The sequence below is a fragment of the Sciurus carolinensis genome, chromosome 6 (assembly GCF_902686445.1).
Source record: "Sciurus carolinensis chromosome 6, mSciCar1.2, whole genome shotgun sequence".
NCBI classification, from domain to species: domain Eukaryota; kingdom Metazoa; phylum Chordata; class Mammalia; order Rodentia; family Sciuridae; genus Sciurus; species Sciurus carolinensis.
The window spans coordinates 143,022,456-143,046,845 of record NC_062218.1 but is presented as its reverse complement, the minus strand read 5'-3'; the positions used below and the strand labels follow the sequence as shown (position 1 = coordinate 143,046,845).

Below are 24,390 nucleotides of genomic sequence, written 5' to 3'. Positions count from 1 at the left end.
CAAGGATTTCTCTTAGGAGGACAGCAGAAAATGTTTTCTTTTACGGGTTGAGACTATCCAAAAGGGGAAAATCTGCCAGGGTCTGCTCACAAATAAAATGCAATTGCTGGGATGTGAACATGAAAATATAAATGTAGTTGCCAGAAGATAGACCTTCTTGTGCAAATATCAGGTTGCTACATTAATGAGCTGGGACATAATTTAATGAGCAAGAAATGATGGACTAGCAGGGCATCCCAAAACAGTGAGGGATGCCAGCTCAGTGTTCTCCAAAACACTGACGGGTTTTCAGAGAGTCAAGCCTTTCATTTAATAAGACAAAAAAGTTGCATCTTATTATTATGAATTTTTAATTTTCAAATTAATGATGTTTATTTACTATAAAGTTAACTGATGAGATTGTTTTGATCAACATGAATAGCTGGAACTCAGAAGTTGGAGACAACAGGTTGAAGCTTACGTCTGCCTCTGTTTTGCTTCAGCTAAACAATGCCGAGAAAATCTGATTTAATGGATGTAGATGTATCTGATGAGTAGAAAGATGCATTTTAAAAAATCCACACAGCCTGCCCTACCTGCACTCCTAGTATTATCTTCAATTAAACAGATGCCAGGAGAATAAGCTGGTGATTTTCACCATATAAAAATGTGGAACACACCTAGAAGGGGTTTTTTAAAATTATTCTTACTACAACTTTGGAAAGAATTAAGAAAGCCAGGCACAGTGGCACATGCCTGTATTCCCAGCAACTTGGGAGGCTGAGGCAGGAGGACTGCAAGTTCAAAGTCAGCCTCAGCAACTTAAGAGAAACCTGTCTCAAAAATAAAAAAAAAGACTGAGAATGGAGCTCAGAGCTCAGAGGTAAAGTATCCCTGAGTTTACCCCCAGTATAAAAAAACAAAATTAAGAGAAGTAGAAACAATGTGTACAGGACACTCCCAATACTGACATACCCACTTGGACTTCCAGAGAGTCTGTAGTGCTGGCTGGGATGGCCTCCCGGGTCTCTGCTCCCTGACCCCTCCTTCACTGTGATATCTCTGAAAGGAAAGCAATGAAAATCCCAGCAGCAGAAGCAGCTCTGAAGCGAACAGGTTTCCTCCCCCATTTCAGAGGGGGAACGGAGGAGGGAAGAAAGAAGGCAACAATTACTGTCACGACTGTACCTTCACAGATAAATCCTCATACACCTAGAGCTAGAAAAAACCACCTGCAGTAAAAGAGAAAGGTGTTCAGATGTACAGAGCTTAGAGTGTCCTGCTGAGTCCTCCTCCTGCCCCAGGGCAGAAGCCTAATAACTCAGCAGCTCTGCAACAGAAAATACCAGATGCCCAGGACAAGACTTCAGACCCCCCGGAGGCTGGCGGGCACACCTGCAGCAGCCCTGGGCGACGGCGGATCCGCAGAATGCACGCCGGGGCACGCTTATTCATTTTTAACTACGACAGCATTCTTTTGTTGTCTGTCTTAGAGAAAAGGGGAAGAACTGCTACATCCTATATCAAGAAACTCTAAAAGGCTGGGAAGACGAAGGGAGGAAAGGAAGGAGAGAGGCGGTGCCCGCCACATCCTGGAGTTATTGGAGCTGCATGCTACCTCTGCGGGCAACTGCACGCAGGGTTCCTCCCCACACTGGGATGTCATGCTGAATGGCTCCAAGGCTCCTCTGCAACTCAAACTCTGTTTCTAAAAGGAAAAGCCTTTTAAAAATGAATTTTTAAAAATCACACGAGTTCTACATTTATGCAATTGCATCTCAGTCCACATAAGAGTGCATGGGATTTATGTGTTTTCTCAGGTCACTCTGACCACAGCCCTACAACACGGCTATTACTGTCACTACCCCCGGTTAGAGGAGGGACCAGGACTCCAAGTTTAACCACTCCGAGGTCAGACTGCTAGAGAGCAGAAATCACTGACAGCCCCAGGTTTCCCTCTGACATTTCTCCTCCCCTTTCTATTACCTCTTTCCTTTTTGTCTTCAGGGAAATATAGTTTAACAAAGAGAAAATGGAGGAGAGAAACTGTGAGCCTCCTGCACAGGGAGTTGGTGGAATCTCCTCCCGTCACTATGCCACATGATCCAAAGCAGATATACTCATAACCCCAACGTGTAATAAATACAATGAGATGTGCAGTAATTTAAGAAAAAAAAATGGTTCACGCACATCTAAACCAATTTTAAAAATAAAAAAAAAATTAGTCACTTTTTTTTTAAGCTTAAATAAGGAAGTGTTTTAGTCTAAAGTGAGGAAATAAAAGGGAGGAGGTTTTGGATTTTTTTTTTTTTTTTTTTTTTTTTTTTTTGTCTCAAAGTAGGCTCTGTTGTTCCCACAGGGTGAGGGCTGCCACCTCTGTGATCCCAGTCAATGAGACAATGAGACATTCGGTTGAATTCCACAGTGAACCAGCACAGACCGCAAATGCCAATTCATTAAAGAAGAAAAAGGGTTACTTCTAGAAGACAAGTCCCCAGGTTGGTTCATGGATTTACATTTTCAAAAGGAGAACCACCTGCTTCTTGCTTTGGTTTGGAGGGCTGTTTCATCCTCAGAATTCAGATCAAAACCGTTTTTTTCTCAACAATGCTTTAGCAAAGAGGGTGTGGGGGGCAGGGGTAGGGAGGAGTGATGTCCATCAAACAACCTTTGTGTTTTCCACTTGTTTGAAGAACCCATATTTCTCAAATGGCTGGAAAGGAATGAAGAGTCCTGAGACCTCGCACTGCACTTGCATGCTTTCAAAAACACTCCCTCCTCCTCTTTTTTCTAGTGGAAAACTCTGGAAGGGAGGGATTGCCAAGACCGTTTTATAAAGGAGGTTCTCAGGGTCCAGAAAGACTTAGTAACTGACTCAAGGACACACAGCACAGACTTGTATCCTAACTTGCTTACACTGCTTGCTAAACTGACTTATCCAAGTCAGGTTCCTTGCTCCTCCACAGGGACAGCACTTCAGAGAAAGCTGCCAACTCATGTTTAGCTTCCTAGAACCCAGGTCAGCCACTATCTGGGCCTGCACAGAGGATGGAACTGGCAGGCATCCCTGGAAGCAGTCACATCCTCATGGGAATAAAACAGAAACAGGGAATAGCAGACTCTGACAGCACATTGCTGGAATATTCATCCTGGACATGCTGTCTCTCCCTTCCAGTTCTTAATCCGCACACAAGAGCAGGTTGCTGTAGTTACCGCTTGCTTCTCTCATCTCAACCCTTTATAACAAACTGAGGCAAAGAACTTGAGGACAGCAGAGCAGTGTGTGCCCCTCTGAGCTGACTACAGCAACAGCAACCAATGCTTGTCACAAACCAGGCACTGTGCTGAACCAGGTGCACATTACAGATGAGGAAACCGAGGACAGAGAAGTCTAAGTTGCTTGAGCAAGGACCTGAAGCAGAGAAGCTGGAAGTTAAACCTACAGGTCTGTCTCAGGGGCCTGTGGTCTAATAGCTCTGCCACTTACTAGCCGTGTCATCTGTGTAAGTTACTTAATTTCCTAAGGCTTCACTTTGTTATCTGTGTAATGGCACTGACCCTATAAGGCAGCTCAAAGCCTTAAATAATTGTGCAGCTGGATGGTCCACTGTATAATTCCAAGGGATGTTATTCACAAATAGAGATGTGCTACGAGGCAGGCAGCCCTGCCTGGCACGGGCCTCCTGCAGTGAAAATGTCCAAGTTCCACCATGGTTATTCATTATCATTGTATGATGATGTCAATCATCAGGGTCAAGAACCAAGGGGAAAGCTGCTCATCTGTGAAGGCAGGTATCAGTTCCTCCCGAGAGCTTCCCCGTGAACCATTCATTCTGAATTCTCCTTTCCCAGACCTCTCTCAAGTAGTCTACCATGGAATATCTTGGCTCCTATGGTCAATTTCAAGACATTTCTTACTTTCCTACCAGATGTAAGTTTCCGGAGGCAGATGTCGGTCTGAACCTTGGATCCCTTCCGTGTATCATTTAATGTCAAGCACACAATAGGCTCTTAGCACCTGTGGTGGTTTTAAAATGTCTCCAAATTCTCTTACACTCCTCACTTCAAGAGGTGGAGTCTAATTCTCTCCTTGCACATGGGCTGAACTTCACGTCTCACTTCTAACTAATAGAGTAAAGCATCAAGGATGACATACAAGTTCAGAATCTAGATTAGGTCATGGAAGGAACGGTGGCTTCCGCTTGTGCCCACCTGCTCTTATTTGTGAGTGCACACTCTCTCTCTTCCCCTTTGTTTCGTGAATCACTTGCTCTGGGAAAGCAAGTTGTCATGCTGTAGGGGCACTCAAGCTTTCTTGTGGAGAAGTCCACGTGTTGACTAACTGAGTCCTCCTGTTGAGTCCTCAGATTGCTGGGCCCCAGCTGGGACTCCTGATGCAGTGGAGTTGGCCAACATCTTGACTGCAACCTCATGAGATCCGTTGAGCCAGAACCTCCAAGCAAAGCCCAAATTCCTGACCCAGAGAAACTGCAATAATAAATGCTTGTTGTGCTAATTCTTCACATTTTGAGATAATTTGTTATGCAGCAACATATAACTAAAACAGGAAACACATGGTGCACTTAAGAGTAAACCTCTACAACAGGAAAGCTGTAATTTTAGGACAGAAAGAGCAATCTGCATTCTTGGATGCCAGCTCCCTATTATTAAGTGAAAAAAGAAATCAATTGGAAGAACTGGAGATGGTCTGGGTTCATGTGATCAAAAATTACAAGGAACAGAGACCCTCAAGCTAAGCTGAGCAGCACAGCACCCCACTCCCTCAAGAGACACCCCCAGGAGGGTTCCAGCTTCATCCCTCGCTCTTCCTTCCCCAGCTCGGGGCCAAGCACCAAGCACACAGCCCTCCTGGCAGTCCCCTTTTCTACCCTCCTGCTTTTGCTCTTGGGGGGAGGTCTCCTCTCATGAAGCCTTCCTTTCCCCTTTTGTTTATTCGTTTCTAGTCACTGAACTTTAAAATACTTAAAAAACATTTTTTTATTGTATTTGTTCTAATTAGTTGTACATGACAGTAGAACATATTTATACATTTTGATAGATCATACATAGTGTAATGTCCATTTATGATTGTATATATTGCAAGATCACATCAGTCATGCAATTTCAAACTTACAGAAAAGATGCAAGAAGTACAAAGATTTCCTGTATAGCTTTCACATACGTTCATATTTTTCATTCTCTCTTCTTCTCCCCTATTTATGTCTAATTTCTCATTTGAGGGAAAGTTGAAGATATGGTAAAACTTCACTCCTAAATTCCTCAGTGCTTATTTCCTAAGAATAATGACATCAAAATCAGGAAATTTAACACTGATACAACACTGCTATCAAATCTAAAGTCCAAAGTTTGCCAGTTGTTCCAGTAATTTCTGTTATGCCTAAATTTTTTCTTTCCTGGTTCAAGATCCAAGATGGCAATTCCTTTTTTCATTCATAAAATGTCATATGCCATTGTGTAGAACACCAGGGCTAAAGTAGTGGGGGAAGGAAGAGACACAGCCACTGTCCTCGGAGCACTTATAGTTTAATAGGAGGACAAATTAGTCGAATAATCGTACTAACTATAAGTTTGCATAATCACAAACTAAGACGTGTGCTTTAAAGAACAAAGCCCCAAATGGGGTGAGGGTTAGGAAAGGGGGCTCAGAAAGCTCCCCTCAGGCAAGGACACCCGTACTGAGGTCTGAAGGATAAGGCTGTGTTAGCCCAGCACATATTGTGTGTGTGTGTGTGTGTGTGTGTGTGTGTGTGAACTAAAAGAGCATTACATGCAGTGAGAGGGAAGTGTCCAAAGGCCTTGTTGCAGGACAAGTTGTTGAGTTGGGGTCAGTGGGGTTGGAGGGCAGACCAGGGGTGGGGAAGACAGTGTGTGGTCCTGGAGTGGAGTGTAGTCCTCATCCTAGGGCAGGAAGCCACTGATGGGTTCCCAGGAGAGCCAGTGGCATAATTTACATTTCCAAAAGATCTGACTGCTGTGTGGAGAAAGGTAATGAGGTCAACCATCCCTCAGCCTCAATTCCAAAATCCAAAAAGCTTTTTTTAATAACTCTTTTTTAATAACTCATTTAGTGACAAAGCCTGACCTGAATAGATATGAGGCTATTAATAGTCTTTATTTAGCTACTTAGTGTGAATACATTTTTGCCACAGGGAGAAAAAAATGTGTTTGACTATTGCCGTTACCCCACCAGGCTACTACACAACAGGGTACACCCATGGGACAAACGTCCCCAAGTCAGAAGGACCCTGCACCAGGGTGAGAGACCCAATGGTACCCGCCCCACGCCTCACCAAATTCATATGTTGAAATCCTACCCACCAGCATGAGACGGGGTTTGGAGATTGGGGCTTTGGGAAGTACTTAGGTCACCAGAGTGGAGCCCTCATGAGTGGGATTAGCGCCCTCAGAAGTTTCTTGTGTGTGCATGTGAAGACACAGCAGGAAAGCAACCAGCTGTCAACCGGGAAGAGGGAGGCCCTCACTGAGAACCTGACCACCTGATCTCAGGCTTCATAACTGTGAGAAATAACGTCTGTTGTTTAACCCACCCGGTCTCTATGGTATCGTTCTATCAGCCCAAACTGACTACGACAGTCAGTTAACAATTTATTACCTCTCAGTCACAAAGCCACCTTCATTACCTGCCACACAAAAATGGTTCTGGGCCCTTAAACCTGTTTTTCTTACCAGCTAATCTGGTGTTCACAGTGGTCAGGGGAAGATGTGGACAGACATGCAGGGGAAGGGATTTCCGTCCTGCTTCTGATGTTCGCAGTGAGGTGGCTTCACTGGCGCTAGGCTCCTGCAGGGAGCAGCTTCTCTGTGCCCAGTCCCCCAGTCCCTCCCCCTCCACTGCCCAGCTCCCACAGCTGCAGCAACCAATAGCTCCCAGGCCAGCAGCTCCTCACAGTGCCCATTTTTTGGATGGTTTTGTAGCAAACGCCTTCCATGAGACACCTTGCCATGAACTTTCACTGGTGGGCACTGCAGCAGCTGTTCTGCCGGTCAGTAAGCACAGCTGAGCGCTCTCAAAGGTCAGGGTCTCAGCCCGAGGGCCTCTTCCTTGGACACCCTATCTCAGCTCTGGAAGGGACTTCACTGGGACTTGACCTCAACACCGGGCGGCTGGTGCTCCTTAGGCACTCACTTCAGCCCCACGTGGCTGCTCCTGTCTCTGACATTCCTATGTTCTTTACAGCTCCTTCTACTTCTAACTAGTCAATTTTTATTACTCTAATCTCCTGTTATAGTTAATAATTCCTTAAACTTCTGTATTCAAAGTTCTGTGTGCTTTCTCTCCTGATTGAACCCTTACTAACATAATCCTGAATTCTAAAATGTGCCTAACACAGAGAGATTAGTCTAAGACATCCCAGACCTATAACATTAATGGCATCTACATAGCACTTACTAAGTGTTAGACACTAGTCCAGGTGCTTTGCATGTGCACTCACGTGATCCTAGTAAATAGTCTCTGAAATAGGGGTCGTTATCATGCCCCCTCCTTAAGTGGAGGAAATGAGCAAACAAAGAGATTAAGGAATGTTCCAAAAGTCACAGCTAGTAAAGGGCCAAGTTGAGATTCAAACCCAGGCAAACCTGTGGCCTCAAAAGCCCAGGGGCTAAGGCAGGGAGGGGCAAGGAGAGAGGTGGCAGGAAGGAAGCCAGTTTGAAGGCTACCCTGTGTCCTTTACTGCGCCCTCAGGCCACATTCACTCCTTCAACTGCACACACACCCTGCCTTGGAACTGTGTGCCCAGTGGTCCAGCTGGTCCTCAAGGGCAGAGACCATATCTTTTCCTCTTAGAAAGTCAAGTGCTTAGCAGAGAGCCAGTGTGGGGCACTTTCAGTATTTTGTCAAATACTGATGGATAAACGATATGCTGGGTGAAGAAGAAATACAGGCCCAAAGGCCAGCAACTCAGCAGGCTGAGCCTTCCAGATCAGGTCCCAGGCTTGGAATGCGGGACTCTGGGGGCCTGTCCCAGGAGTCTCTCTGCCTCACCTGGCCTGGATGCAAACACCTGACTGTGGCTGACAAAATGGCCTCCCTCTTTCAACTACTGTACCTCAGGACCCTTGAGAAAGCAAATCGGATCACATGGCTTCACCATCACCATCAGACACCCTCATGGTCCCAAGTACAGGAAGGTGGGTGGAGTCCAAATCATGGGCCTGGTCCCACCTGCATTCCAGATCCTTCCAGTCTATCCTGGCTGTACTTTTTGGGACCAGCAACACTAAAACTAGAGGCCCTTGCAGTTTTCCCATTCTGGATTGTTTTCTTTTTCTTTTTTTTTTCCTTTGGTACTGGGGATTGAACTCAGGGGCACTCAACTGCTGAGCCACATTCCCCAGCCCTATTTTGTATTTTACTTAGAGACAGGGTCTCACTGAGTTGCTTAGTGCCTCACTTTTGCTGGGGCCAGCTTTGAACTTGCAATCCTCATGCTTCCACCTCCAAACTGCTGGGATTACAGGCATGCACCACTGTGTCCGGGGCCCCCCTCTGAATTTTTGACACTTCTGTCCCCTCTATCTGAAATCCCCTTGCTCCCCACCCCACCCCCAGAATTCAATGTTCGGTTACAACATCCCACTCCCCTTGAAAGACTGGGCCAGGATCCCCCTTCAGGAAAGCCCTCCCTGCCAAGGTATCCAGGTTCCCTGGCTCTCCACAGGCTCACATCAGCCTACACAGCCTGGTACCTACAGCTGCCAGAGCAACCTGAGTATTCTGGCTTGACCTGTTTGGTATGTGGAGCCAAAAGTGAGGCTCAGGGTGCTGCAGGCCAGTCAGAGCTCCTTCAGGGACCAGTTGTGTGACCCTGGGTGAAATATTTCATCTCCCCAGTGCTTAGCACCTCATCTATACAATGGGGATAATTATGGCATGTATGTTATTGGGTTGCTGTGGGGCCTGAGAATGATAATGTACGCAAAGGACTTAACACTGCCTGGCAAGAACAGCCAGCAACAGTTGTTACTATTATGAACACTTTGAGTTCAGAGGCAGCAGATTGCACATCTTGGTGGCCTCACTACCTACCCTGGTAGCAGGACAGCACAGGGCACAGTGGATGATTGAATGGATTTATACTCCTTCCACCTCAGTAGCCTCCAAACTGGTCTCCCTGCCTCCAGTGCCTCCTGCATTGCCATGGTTCCCCTTCCGAGGCATACCTCTTACCAAGCCATCCTCTACTCAAAACCCTTCCTCCCTTCCCTGCCTCCCAAAATTCAGCCTCCCCAGCCCAGCAATCAACCCTCACCCACCTCTCCAGCTCCTCTCTGGCAGACACCTGAGTTCAGTGGCTCTGGCTAACCCACTATCATGGGAATAAGTTCCCCCACCTGCTGCCACCTTAGAGGCCCACATCCTACCGCGTACACAGTGCTGAAGTCCTAACCGTCCTCAGGATCACCTTAAAAATCACCACTTTGCAGAGGTCCTTTCTGACCTCAACCGTGCGCACGATCTGTGACCTCTTTTGGTGCCCCACACACTTGTTGGTCCCTCCCGCACTGCTGACCACTCTGTGCTCGGCCTGTGTGCTACACCACTGTGAAGCTGCCTGTGGCCCCTTTAAAAATCAGAGTTCCAAGGACACTGGCTGTTTTTTGTATCTACCACACAGCAGTCCCCCATATCAATTTAACTGGGACCCAGAACAAAAATAATTTGTTGAAATGAGTGTAGCTGGAACTCAGAACAAAATGAGAGACCATGCAGTAAAGTAAAAGGCAGTGTGTTTATTCCACCGGCATTCAAGACTAATGAAGGAGTTTAAATAAAGAAAAGCAGAAGTTGATCTGTTAATCAGGAGCGTGGCTTTGAATACCTATGCACAGTGATATGCTGATCCTCCATAGAAAGAAAGGATGGTTCCCATGAGTTAAAAAGGAAGTAGCCAGAAGAGACTAAGACAATTACCTCTGCCTCTGGCTGCCCCCAGCGTTCCGAGGCTTACATTAGCACGCCTCCAATCTCCACCTCTGTCTGACAGGGTCGCTTTCCCTCTTGGTGCCTCTTCTCTTCTTATAAGGACCCCAATCAATCATACAGGATTAAGGGCACACATCACTCCAGCGTGACTTCATCTAAACTAGTTACAATTATAACCACCCTATTTCCAAATAAGGCCACATTCTGAAGGACCCAGGCTTAGGACTTTAACATGTCTTCTTTGGGGACATGATTCAACCCATAAAAATCCATGTATCCACCTGATGGGAGCTTGGTGCTGGGGACGACTGGCGCCCTAGCCAGCAGTCTTCTCCCTAGGCCACCTCTCCCGGGCGGGAAACAGCTCAGGGGTAGAGCGCTTGCCTAGCACGTGTGAGGCTGGGTTTAAGACCTCTCCTGGGCTGGGGAGATAGCTCAGCTGGTAGAGTGCTGGCCTCACAAGCACAAGGCCCTGAGTTCGATCCCCAGTACCGCAAAAAAAAAAAAAAAAAAAAAAAAAGACCTCTCCTGACTGAAGGGCCACTCGGGCTTCGCCTCCAGCAAGCACCTCCCCAAAAAGAAGCAAGCAGGGGCCTACATTCCCAAGAACCAAGGGAAAAAGTACAATCCCAGTAAAGTTATTTGCTTCATATGCTAAAGACTGTCTGAAAGGAGAGAACTCAATGGATCCTCATTCAGAGATACCACCAATGGATCCCTGTGGGCTGAGGACAGGGGCTGAAGCTCTGGCCAATGTCCTTTGGCCAGAGGCCCTCTTGATCTCAACAGGGGAGAATTTTCTCCCCATGCTATGAGAACAGGGCCCCCTGAGAGTGAGAGGGTGCAACTTATTCCAGCACCAAGAAGAGAATATAGGACAGCAAGAAGTCCTACCCGGGTGGGTCCTCAGGTACACAGGCATTGGTTCATCCATTCATTCAACATACACTGACACCTACTATGTGCCAGCACTGTGGATACCATAGTAATAAGACAGATGACGTCCCCCTGAGCCTTTAGTATCTATTGAAGCAAAGAAATAAACAGGTAAGTAAATATGCAGTGTAATTCCAGACCCTGCCAAGTTGCTGCATGTACAATTCACAGCTGGTCGTGTTGCAGGGTGACTGGAGAAGATGTATTTAGCATACGGGTTCAAGGAAGGCCTCCCTGAGACGGTGAGACTGGAGCTGAGGCCTCAAAGTGATGGGGAACCAGTCATGTAACAACCTTCAGGGAGAACACTCCAGGCAGGACTGTGTGCAAAAGTCCCAAGGGAAGAGCACACGTGATGTGTAAGAACTGGATGTGAAGAAGGAGCAGGAGAAGGGAACAGAATGAGTCGAGAGGAAGCGGGCGCCAGACACGGCAGGAGTTTGAACGGTAGGTACTGTCATCACAGCAGTGGCCAGCCACTGAAGAGCTTCAGAGAAGGGACAGGAACCTCTGATTGACACTTGTAAATGCACTCTCTGGCTGTGCATGAAGAATGGACTGTGATTTCATGGAGGAAGTGGGGAGAAGAGCCCTGAGGCTGGGGAGGGAATCCAGGTGAGATACCACAGGCCAGAGGGACCATGGAGTCAGATACGCCAGACCCAGTGGAGAACTCAGTAGTTCACCGAGTGCCAAGAACTGGCAGGACCACTGGAACTCATCTCCCAACCAACACAAGTTGCACATGAGAAAACAGAGGCACTGTGGGTAAGGGCACTGCCCAAGGTCACGCAAGAACCTCAGGCAGCTCCCATCTAAGGTTCAGGCTCTTCCATTAGGAAGAGACCAGAGCAGGCATTGACAAGCAACCAGTCTGCCCAATCCAGCCTGCTGCGTGTTTTTGCAAATAAAGTTTTACTGGAACACAGTACCTTCATCCACCTGTTTATGGCCACATTACTCCACAATAGCAGAGTTGGGTTTCTGCAGTAGAGACCATATTGTCCACAGAGCCTAGATTATTCTCTGGATGAAAAGAGCACATAAAACACACTAGCCAAGTTTAAGAATGGAAGTTTTAGAGCTAGGGGGAAGCTTAAGCTCACATAGTAGCTCCCTAGGGTCCCCTGCTTCCACTGAAGCCTCACCTACAGGGCTGTCCTGCTGAGAGGGCTCCTTCAAGTACTTGCCTCTGCCTGGGGAAGAGGGCAAGGCACAGCACCACGGCACCCGTGCCATTACAGTGGTACAAATTAAGTTCTATAAACAATTCCAAGAGACAGAGATTAATCCTGACTGGAAAGATCAGGGAGGGCTTTCTGGGAAAGGAAAGATTTGAGAAGAGAGAGAAAATCTGAGTAGAGGGTACTTAGGTCACCCTGAGACTTAAGTCACCCTGAGACATGGTAGATTACCTAGGACCTAGGTGAGTTAAAGGGAGTGAGTTCCCCATCACTGTGGGTGTTCGAGTCAAAGATGACTGCCCATTTGGCAGGATCAGATTAAGAGAGGCTGGACAAGATGAAAGGTATAATCCCTTGAAACCGTGGGGGTGGTTAGGCCTGTGGCTTCTGCGGTCACATCTTTCATTTTATTTGCTGAGACAGACACACACAGCACAGAAACAAGTGGGGTGGGGGGAGGTGAAGGAGAGGCAGAGAAACACACAGGGAGAGGGGAGGGCCCAGAACAGGAGAGGTGTAGAGGCAAACTCACACCCGAAAGGCAAAGAGAAGCCACACAAGCTATGGAGGGAGGAAATCCACACCAGAGCTTTTGTGCCCTTTAACTACTGTAGAGAAAAAAAGAGCAAAGCCTGACAATTAGGGTGAAAACCAATCAAATGCCCCTTTAACATCTCTGATTTGGCACCTGGCAGCCTTCTTAAAGCGCCCCGTTGTTCCCTGGCAGGACTTTGGCAGAGGGAGCCCTCAGCTGCCTCTTCTGCTGCCAGGCAGAGTGGAGAGCAGCAGGATCCAGGCTGGGGAAGGAGGGAGCAGGGAAGCATACCCCAAACCCACAGGGTGACTCTACTGGGGCACTCTGTCCCACAAGCAGAAGGGCCCACCCAGTGGGAAGACTACTCACCTCATGCCATAGGATCTGGCAACTGCTTCATGGTGGGACGGCAGAAGAGTTATGGGTCAGAAAAGTCCTCACAGGCCAGGAAGGAATAATCCCACCTTGGAGGCCAGGAAACAGAGGCCAAGAGAGGTTAAACGACTTGGCCTCAGGAGTCAACCAAACATGGTGGCTAAGAGCGCATGTCTGAGAGTCAGAAATCTGAGTGGGAGTTCCAATACTTGTTTCTTGCACAGGCCTGGGAAGTTACTTGAGTTTTCTGAGCCTTAGCTTTCCACTGAAAAATGACAACAGTCAGAGCACTCATCTCCTGGGGTCGCCGGATGAAATGAGAGGGCACAGTATATGGCATGTAGTAAGAGCTCAATAAATAAGTGATCTCTGCAGTTGCTGCTCTGGAGCCAACCCAAAGCCCAGGACTGGCTGCCATACACAGCTGTGCCTCATACCCCATGCCCACTGCAGGGCAAAGACCCCCGAGACCTCTCAGTAAAGGTTCCTGGATATTGGCTAGAGCTGCAGCTACCACGCCCTGGCTAAAGGTCCTATACCCAGAGACATGAATGACCGCATTCACCTGAACTGCCTCACATGGGAGCTCTTTTCCAGAAATGTCCTGGATGCCTGAGGTTTGCTCAGACGAAGGAACATAGCATGAGCGATTTCTGCTGGGAAAGCTGTCTTTACCCTTACTTTGCAGGATCCTAACATTCTTCCAATTACTGGCATGCACAAGGAAGAAAACAAAGTAGCATCTGTATCCAATCATTCCCCATAAATCTACAGCGGCCCCAGGCACCACTGGAACAAGCTTTATTACTGAGGGTGGACCTTAAATTCAAATGCCTAAGGAAGGCACCATGGTACACACCTATGATTCCAGAAACCCGGGAGGCTGAGACAGGAGGATCACAAGTTTGATGCCAACCTCAGCAATTTAGTGAGACCCTGCCTCAAAATTAAAAGAAAAAAAAAAAAAAATACTGGGGATGCAGCTTAGTGGTAGAGCACCTCTGCATTCAATCCCCAACACCACACCAAAAAAAAAAAAAAAAAAAAAACCAGAAGCCTAGAGACAGAAGCAAATAAATGGTTTCTTGGACCACAACAGAGCAGGAACCATCTGAATATAAACTTGAGTGAAGGAGTTCAAGAGCCCAAAGATAATATATTTTATATTTCCAAGCAATCTTTACTTTCTTTCTGAAAAGTCCATTAGTCTTAGAGAGAGAGGGCTTAATCTCAACATACTGGTTCTGTGACTAGTTGTGTCACTTTGAACTTCAGTCTCCAACAACATACTGGTTCTGTGACTAGTTGTGTCACTTTGAACTTCAGTCTCCAAATCTAGAGTGGAGACCACAGGCCCTGCCTCACCTCCATTAGGAGACAAAGAGAACCAACAAGGAGCTCGCAGACTGTGAAGCAGGGCTCCACACTCAAGTCTCCCGAGGCCAGCCTGGTTATGCGAAAGCGGGGGAACATCCAGGTTTGAGACCACAGGGTAGCAGGGGTTCTGGCCAACTGGAGAGCTGGGCCAGTCTAGAGCAGGCAGCTGCTTCCCAGATTCAGCAAATTTTTTATGATAGTGGAACCTGGGTCCAGCTGTCGGACTTTTTTATTTTGGCTCCCCCAACCCCAAATTAGAATTTTGTTTCCTAAAAATATGAAATATTCCAATGTTTGGGTACTGGCAAAAATAAAGACATCCAATCATCTATGGGCCAACACTGGGTGAACAACCCAAGAAGCATCTCTGGGATACATCTGAAGTGTGCAACCTCTGTTAAAATATCCATGTAAGGTTTCTTTTTTTCTTTTTAATGTAAAGGCCAAATAAACAAAAGAAGCTCTTCAAACAAAACAAAAGCTAAACAATAAAACAACCAGAAGGCTTATTCCCAGTAAAATAACCGGGAATCCAAACCACAGACCCTGGTGCTCTAAGAACAGAATCATTAACTTTTTGCTAAAGTTGGGTGCCAAATTTAGAAACCAGTTATTTCACAAATAGACACAGACACACATACACATTTTAACTGTCAGCAGCTGACTCTGATCAATACTCAGGAGGAAACATGCAAAAAATAACAGTTTTCAGTTGAGAACATACAATGTGCTTCAGCAGCAGAAAGCCATTTTCACACACACCCTGCCAGCTTTCGAACCTGTTCCCTTTAATACCCCTTCCTCCAGAAGTCATGCAGTTCCCAGTGCTCAGCAGCTGGCTCTCAGAAGAGGCTGACATTTGTGACTCACAGGGGAGACCCACACACACAACCCTGCTGAACTGGGCTCTTGGGAGACTGCCCGCGTGTGGCTCGCAGGCGGCACGTGGTACCAGCTGTACGCCCTGCCCTGGCACTGCTGCCCGGGCGTTCAACTGAAGCAGAGCTTTCCAGAGCCAATAACAGAGCTGAGACCCAGGCTCACAGGGTCCTTAGCGATGACCTCGTCCCAGGGAAGGGGGCTGACTCGCGGCCTCATGAGATCAAATGATCTGGGGATCTCATCTTGAGATGGGACAGTGGGCAGCTGGTGGGAGCGGCAGAGGGAAGCATCTCGGCCGGGCTGGAGTTGTTCCCATCACTTCCTAGCTGTGTGGCCCTGGATGTGCCACTTCATCTCTTCACACTCTTTCATCTCACTTTTATTTTAATTTAATCACCAGGACACTAGGAAGTAGTGAAAACAGTGCTCATTTTAGCGGAAGGAACCTGAAGCCCCAGAGTCCTGGCACAGAGCTAGCAACTGGCAGAGCTGGGCCTGGGTCCCGATTCCATGCTCTCCCCTCTGCTCTCGCCTGCTCTGGGGAGAGGTTCACAGGGTCTCTATAATGCTACCCCTTCCCAGGAGGCTCTTACCCAGCCCCTCACATGCTAACAGGTGCCTCACGCTTGCCCCCTTGGCAGGAAAGCAGACCCACACCCCCAACCCTGCCAGCCACTGCCCCAGAAGGGCATCAGAAGAAAACTGAGCTCTTGAGTCCCAGCCAGTTCATACAGCCCACAGCAGAGGGATTCCAAAGAGCACCGCCCAGACTGGATGGCAGACTCCGAGTCTGATCTGCTGGCATCTAATACGTGCCACTACTAATAGGCACCACTGAGCTCCCCAGCAGGTGCTGACTGGCAACAAAGGAAGCTGCAGATAAAGGTACTCCCCAACAATGGAGGCTCAGAGGCAGCACTCCCACAGCCTCCTGGGGAGAATGGAGTGAGCCCCTGGGGAACAAGAGGTCTGTCTCCTGGGGTGTGGGGGGAAAGAAGAGCATTCTCTGTTGGATCCTCAACAGAATTTGTTAAGTATGTGATCCAGGCCAGCCCGATCATGCTTCTTGGATGTGGGCTCTGGATTCTCCATCCTTAACAGGCTCCCTGAGGATTCTGAAGTACCCCGAAGCTCAAGAAGAACCAGTCCTCAAGGGGAAGCTTCTTGCCCTCTGCCAGCAGTTATTCAGTACAAGCCATATCACACACTTCCTCCCTCTCTCAGACCTTCAGCAAATACGCTGGGCAAACAAGAGTGACCAAGGTAGAGGTTAGTTCCTGTCTCCAGGAAGCAAAGGTTGAAAATAATTAGTATGCTGCATGCAGATTTATATGAAGGGCTTTGGGCCACCAAGAGAGCAGTTACCCAGGCTGGCCTGCAGGGACGCAGTAGGGCTAGGGGAAGGCAGCAGGGAGGAAGGGCATTAGGGTCTTCCTGGAAGGGTCTCTGATCTACGTAGGCAAATGAGAAAACCGAGGCTCGGAAGAACTAAGACCACCAAGTGACTCCTGGAGGTACAGTGAGGGACTTCCTGGAGGCGGCAGGTTATGAGCTGAATCTAGAGGGAGGCTGAGGTTCAGGGTCCTCTCCCAGGGCAGGAAGTGGAAGGTGCCCCTAACAGCTGCTTCAGGTACCAAAGAATCAGGGAGCAGGGTAGAAAAAGACCTCTGCATGCATGGTCTTCTCCCTATCTGCGAAGCACCCGCCTCGCTCTCTCTGCTTCTGAACCCCAAGCCTGGCCAACCGCTAACCTCAGAGAGCTCGCCTTCCAAACACTGTATGTAACCCTCCCTGTCCCAGCCCCAGGGAAGTCAAGCCCTCCCTGTAAGCCAGAGGCAGCAGCATTGCAGTCACACTTGCGGAGTTCTTGTTCTGTACCCAGTGTTACACTCTGGGTTTCACCCGCAGTGACTTGTTTACCCTCACAAGAAACTCCCCAAAGAGTTAAGATCGGTCCCATTTTACAGACAGAGAACTTCAGACACAGAGGTCAAGTGACATGCCCAGTAATCAGGCAGTGTAGCTCCAAAGCTAAGCCCTATACACTCAAACGAGCAGGGGGGGTGAGTCACTTTGCCCGTGGGACCCCAGGAGGCGTGGAGCAAAGTGACTCACACCACTGAAGAGGGTCAGTTTAGGGCAACAGCCTCTGTCCTCTGCTCAGACATCCGAGCTACCGTAGCCATCTTGAGGAGTGGGTGGAGGGGAAGGTGTGAGGGACAGGTCCCTTGTCCTACTGAGATATGGAGGAACAGAGTGATTAAGGACTTGTGCTGAGTCTGAGGCCCGCAGGTGCAAAGCCAGCCCCACACCACAGGCTGAGTATCAACCACCTACATCTCTGTGAGTGTCGCTCCCTCATTTTTCCCTACCTGTTTTAACTATGGGTCTTCAACGAGCTGGGAGAGTCACAGGCTTCATAGCATAAGTGCTGAATAAATAGGAATCGCTATTACTACCACTGACATCCTCCCTCCCACCAGCCACAGCCACATCATTCTGTGTATTCACATCATTTTATGCTGGGGCTTCCCTCACCAGGAAGGCTGAAGGAAAGTCAGCCCTGGGGGCTCAGAATTCTCTCAGAACCTAAAGGGAGAAAAGGTGGGTCTGCTTTTTCCCCTTCCCTCTCCTATCTGCACTCAGCAGAGGGCAGCAAACAGGAACCATGGAAAGATAAGAGAGAGGAGAGAGACACATGGAGAGAAGGCGACACACACGTAAACACACACCCACCCACCGCAGCCAGCGGAATTGTTTAGCTTCCTCTGGCTTCCACAGCATGAACACTCCACCTCCTCCAGTTAAGAGGGCCAAGCAGAAAAAAGTCAAAGCTGAAGAGACAGAAGTTCTTTTTTTAGCTTGAGAGAAATTTTCAATGAATTGTCTTTTTGTGTATATGGGGAAGGCAGTTCTTGGGACATCGGCGTGGGGAAAGGCAGGCAGCGGCGGAACCACTAAGATCACCTGCCACCCTCCACGGTGTGTTGGCAAGCTCCAGCACATGGGCCCAGATAGCAGGCATCTCAGCCCAAGGGTGGCAGAGCAGGTTCAGGGATCAACAATGAGGCCAGAGTGGTTTTCTGTTACCAAGTCTGATCTCTAGGGAGTGACCACTGCCTAGGATGCCGTGTCTGCAGGACTCCAGAGTGGACACCCACTGCCTCTTCTGGAGACATCTTCCTCCTCCTCCCCACAGAGCCCCCAGAGTCTCCTCTAGGGAGCTGCTCTCTCTACAATCTGGGTGGCCACCCCACTCCACCTGAAGGAGAAAACTTGACTCTTCCTCCGGACAGGTGGATGGGAGTGGTTCTAAGCACACTAGATCCAAACTGGCCTTGCTGGAGTTTACAGGAAAGACATTTTTTTTCTCTCTTCTGTAGAAGCTACCAGAGGAGACAGACTCTGTCCTCTAGGATCTAAGTATGGAATTAAGGTTGGAATCACATTTTGCTACCATGGGGGCTCAGACAAAGCTAACAAAGAGAGAAAGTCAGAATCAAGGGACATGAGAGGAAAAGAGCTGAGTCCTAATAATACCATAAGATCGCACTGTACCTGAACTCCACGGCAGTCCCAGGACCCATCTATTCCCAAACTCACTTCAGTCAGCCTGCTTAATTCATTCTTACTTGCAACTGATACAGAATCTGGGCTGGCTCTTAGGCTCAGTTAGCTGTCTGCCATCAATAGCAGAAAGAGCACCATGTGCCACGCACACTTTTAATTCCTCTATTCCCCTGCTGGATCCCTGCACCACCTTAAAGTTTAAGCCATTTTACTTACTTTAAAGTATAAAACATTGGGAAGAAACTTTACAAAAGTGGACCTGCAAAAAAAGCCAGGTAAGTTCCAGCAGATAATTGGTCTCATTAAGTACTGGCCTTCAAAACTTGGCATGATCATCTTGGCTCATGAGGGAAATAAGGATAGAAAAGGATCAAACATTGGTATGGGGAGGGAAAAAAATCTTCATGGGGAGCTCCGGCAAGAACTTGGAGCACTGTGTCCTGGGGGGCATCCTCCCTGTGGGAACTTGTTTACGTGATTCCCCTTCTTCTGACCTTAGTTTTCATACACACAAAATGAGGGGTTGTACTAATGACCTCTGAAGCCCTATGCCTGCTCTAACACGTTTCAATTGTCCAGCAAACACATCCTGACTGTCCTCCAAGGGCAAGACCTCATGCTATGTGCCAGAAGAGTTCACTTCCAGGGGACAAAGCCAAGCCAGGATGCGCCTCTGGCCCACAGGAGCTCAGACATGTGGGCTACCTCCTTTCCCCACTCCATGGGCTCAGGAGAAGCAAGACTCTTACACAAGTCCTTCCTTTACTTGCTCTAACACATTCATGAGCTGCAGAGGGTCAGATACACGCAAAATACAGAAACTACTGCACACACCATCAGAAGCATTTAGCTGCCATGGGAAATGCTTCAAATTGCCAAGTGTGCCTGGAGGTGTTTGAGACCTTGGCGCCATTTGGTAAAGAGCTGACTACAGACAAGGTACAATTAGCAGGCTAGATGGTTATCTTTTAAATGGGCCTTTGCTTTTTCTGTTCTGATTCCTTTATCTGTTATCATGTCATTGGAGCCAACAAATTAAAGGCTGAACATCTTTGGAAGACAACCTGAGAGAAGGCATCAGAATGTGAACAAACCCTTAAGTTGAGGCCTCATCACTTCCGAACTCACAGAACCCCAGGTTGTTAAAATTAGAAAAACCTTAACAAACTACTTGTTCCTTACATCACAAATAATTTCAATGTCATTAACTCCACTTAAGTGACAATGTTAAGAAACAGTCTGAGGCCAAGTCTGGGTTTCCTGGGAAGAAAGACTGATTAGTAATATCTGCCCTAGCCATGGAAGGAGAATCACCCTTATGATACATACACATTTGCCTTTCCCTGTTCAGAGTCTAAACTAACTTCACAAATAAGGAATCCAAGGCCCAGAGAGATTAAACCACTTTCCAGAGGTCACACAGTGAGTTTAGGGCAGTAGAGGGGACTAGAAACCAGGCCTCTCTTCCCAGGCCTGCCTCAGCAGACTCCTTGGGAGGCAGTAAGCCCAGGAGAAGAATGCAGGGAGGTAGATTTGCTCTGGTAAATCAACAGACCTTCCCTAGTGGCATCAAATTTCACCTGGGCAAGCAGACAGAGAAGTGATTAGCAACCTAGAGGACACCGGCCCCTCTGTGGAAAATTAAAGAAATCATTCCAGGTTACATTTTCATGGTACTTAACTTTCTGATGGGCATGGTTCTGCTACCAGAAAGACTGGGAAAAAAAAAAAAAAAAAAAAACCAGGGGGAGAAAGTATTGATTTCTGGATGTTCTAAGAATAAAGTTCAGCTCTGACACAGTGAGAAAAACTCCTGATACTTGAAAATTAAAGTTATTGGTATTCCATTATCCCACCAGTCTCTATTCTGCAGACGCTGTTACCCAATGAAGTCATTTCTCACCAGGGATTAAGGCTCAAAAGAGGGGAGGGACTGCATCAAATTTCCTAACACGGGTTTTTAATAATCAGTTTCCCAGCCTGGAATATGAAACAGACTCTAGAATTAAACCAAGATGTCAGGCAGAATAGGGCCAGGAAGGAGAAGGACCCCCAAATTAAAAGAAAGATGGTTTCAAGATTGGCTTTTCTTGCTTGGCTTTGTAGCTTTCCAAAAAACCAACTGTTTGACCAGAGGAGTGCTGAAATCCTAGACGCACTATGTGTCCCTACATATCAGATGCCCTACCCACCTCCAGAGGGACACCCAGGATGAGCTAGTGTGGCAATTACGTAGACTTACATTCTAGCAGATGACAAATGCTCTTAATTTGAAACAATTCTTCAAGTCAGTGGTGAAGTTGGAGGACTGCTCAAACAGTGGATATGTTACCCTCAAAGAAACTTCCCTCAAACCCACAAGGAACCGATTTTTCATTTGGGGAAAATCCTGTCAAGACTTCCCTCCAGACTCTCTGCAGCTGTTTGGATCAGAAAGATCAACGAGGTGTTCTGGAAAGGTTCTCGACAATCAAAGGGTGACAGCCTGATCTCAGAACGGGTCAGCCCTGTCCAAAAAGCTCTGTGCTCAAGATGCCAGATTTCCCAGCAGCAGCCGAATGTGTTACGTGCATGTTCCAGGACACTGGGATGAGGGCAGGAACAGCACCGCTGGGAGAAGTCAGCTTCTTCCCTCAAGGCCAGCTGACATTCAAACAAGGGCCTGGGGGCCAAGCCCAGAGCTCTGCATCTGCGGGAGAATGAAACAAAAGGGCTGTGTGGAAATTTGGCAGGGTGTTCCAGAAAGGCAGCAGATGAATGCTGAGTCCTGTAGCACCTAGAGAACTTAGGACTGGGCAAACAGCTCCCTTCTGCTGCTTGCTGGAAGCAAAGAAATGGTCTTTAAAGCAAGGACAATTGGTTGGCAAGCCCCTCCCACACCTAACAAACCCCTTCACCACTTCTTCCTCCCCCTCTTCATGCCAGACCAGGGAAAAAGAAGTGCACAAGTCCTGGATCTGCCCAGATGAGCCTGTCTGCTGTTTTCAGTTAGGGGCTCCGGCAGCACCCAGCTGTGGCTCCCCTCTGCCTCTGCCCAAAAGGTTGCCTTACTCCATCAATAGCCTCTTGCACAAGTGAGTAATTTACTTTGAAAGCTCAGGCCAAACTGGCAGTTAACCTTGACCTTCTCTCTACACATCTGGGTGTGTAGAAAATGAAAATCGGGACAACTCTGGCATCTACAGCAAATGAAATACAAGGGCTTTCTCCAGGCCGTGACAGAATGTCAAGACCTATTTTAGAAGTGGCTCCAGCCCATTCCAAAGGAGAGTTTGCACTCTCCCGGGACACTCCCCCTTGGCCTAGACCTCCGTCCAGTATGGAGCCTCCAGAAGTGAGGAATGCTACAAGGGGCTCCTATCTGAGGAAAAGAGAAAAGCTACCCACTGCGTGCCTCACTGATTCATTGACAGTATCACAGAATGCTGGTACTGGCCCAACCATCACATTTTACAGATGGAGAAGGTAAGGCTCAGAGAGGGAGACTGGAGGTGACCTAGGACACACACAACAAGTTAATGGTAGAGCTGAGGCTAGAACCTTGGTCTTCTGACCTTGATGCTGGTACAGGTAGGGACAGAGGAAAGAGATTTCATGAAAGAAAAACTCATAGATGCAGAATTCAAGGGAGAATGTCAGACAGGGCTTGAATCAGGTTCTAGGAAAAGAATTGGGTCCTTAGTCTCTAAACAGTAATATCTACCAGAAAAATTAAGCAGACCCTCTGGGATGGCTTGCAACAATCACCAGAGTGACAGGCTGAGCTTAAGTTGATCAGCCCTGCAGCAAAGAACCCTCTGTGCTCAAGATGCCAGAATGCCCAGAAAGCAGCCTGATACTGGGAAGAGAAAGGAAAACCATCAACCTCAAAAAGTCATCCTCTTCCCTGGAGGGCAGCCAACAATCAGTAAAGACTGACCCTGATGCACAGCTTACCACTTCCCGTGGGACCAGAGAAATTCCATAAGGAAATCTGAAAAGTCCCACTGTATGAAATAGTTCAAGCATGAATATGCTTGCCAAGAGCTGGTCGGTTTGGAGTGATGTGACAGAGCTTCTCTATCAGGAAGCTGCTAGTCTAAATGTATGTACTCATGCACACAGCACACAGACACACACACATACACACGCACATGCACACACACAAACACATAGGAATGTACATGGGTGAGTTCAAAAGAAGCAGAAATTAAGATCCCTGTTTTGGCTGCAACTAACACGCATCTAATCAGTTCGGAAGAGACATGGACAGCATCTGGAGATCTAATCTCAGGGCACTGGGCGTCAGTAGTCCCTACCTCACAGCATCCACCTTCTGGACTCCCGGAGGGTCAAAGTTGGCAAGTTCCTTAAAGACCAGGAACTTACCCCCACCTCCAGGGAGCATGATTTTTGCATCCCCAAGAAATGTGCAGGACCTGAGAAATTAATAGGCTGAGAGGGGGACAAACAAATGAGGACAGTCAGGAGGCCCAGGTGTCCCTGTGCAGATGGCACAACAGGAAGGGATGGATCTGAGTAGAAACACCAGGATCAGCAGGTGGCGGTGGGGGGAAGTGAGAATAGATTTGGACATCTTATAGAAGGACCAGCAATTCATTCTCATCTGCCGAAGGAATCACTGCGATAAAACAGGGATGCTGGTAGGATCTTCCAAGAGAGAGAATGCTGGAAGAGGTCAAGGAATAGCAACAGCGACAGAAAGGAGAGGAAAATGTAACAAACTGAGCCCGGACTAAGTACCAAGCGTCTTGGGTTCTAGTTCTGACTCTGGCTCTGAGTGTAGTAAGACCTTGGGCAAGTCTCTGTCCCCGGAGCCTCAAATTTCCCAGTCCGAGAAATGGGAAGAGTAGAGTCTTGGAGGAGACAGGCAGGGGAAGGTGGAGGAAGGAACCGCAGGCTAGAAGTGAATTCGGGGGAAGGTGTTCCCAATTCCATGGCCACCGTGGCACTTACCTGTCCTGCCGCCGGGGCCACCGCTGCCCCAGAACCCCTGGGGGTGCCGTCGGGCTGCCGTTCGCGGTACAGAGCCCAGAGCCCCACGTTGGGCAGGAGGACCAGGGCCGCCAGCACCAGCGCCACCGCCTGCAGGAGCCGCTTCTCCTTCCGCCTCATCGGGGCCGGTCAGCCCCGCCGCGACCCGTCGGCCCGCCGCGCCGCCCCCAGCTCCGCGCGTCCGCCCGTCCGCCCGGCGGCGGCAGCAGCTCGGCGAGCAGACGCGGTCGCGGCGCCGGCCCCGCTCCAACTCCGCGGCACTTCCGCCGCTCGCCGGCCGGGGAGCCGGCCGCCGCCACCGTGCCGCCGCCGCGGGGGGATCGTCACTGCCGACGCCGCCCTCGCGCCCCGCCGAGCCCCGCGCCGCGCGCCGCCCTGTCCCCGATCCGCTGCCGAGAGCCTCGCGCCGCGGACCTCGGCCTTCTCGCCTGCGGTCCAGTCCGCCCCGGCTCGGTGGGGGCCGGCGCCGCACCGCTTCCCCCTCTCGGGCCGCGATGGTGCGTCCCGCTCCTCGGCGCTCCCCCGCCCGCGGGAGCTTTGCGAAAGTCCCGGAGTTGGGGAGTTGGGCGCTAAGTGGTGCGGGCTGGGTG

General features: G+C 48.7%; 1 protein-coding gene across 3 annotated transcripts in view; it reads right to left on the bottom strand.

Moving 5' to 3' along the window:
- The window catches only part of Galnt10 (polypeptide N-acetylgalactosaminyltransferase 10), a 229,412-nt gene extending 205,373 nt beyond the window's left edge, over window positions 1-24,039 (bottom strand). For all 3 annotated transcript variants that reach the window (XR_007109090.1, XM_047555527.1, XM_047555528.1), the window contains exon 1: window positions 23,762-24,039. Coding sequence is in view for 2 of the 3 variants with exons in the window: in XM_047555527.1 (XP_047411483.1) it covers window positions 23,762-23,920 (159 nt within the window). In the remaining variant the exon portion in view is untranslated. The remainder of the gene's footprint in view (window positions 1-23,761) is intronic.
- Window positions 24,040-24,390: the final 351 nt, after the last annotated feature.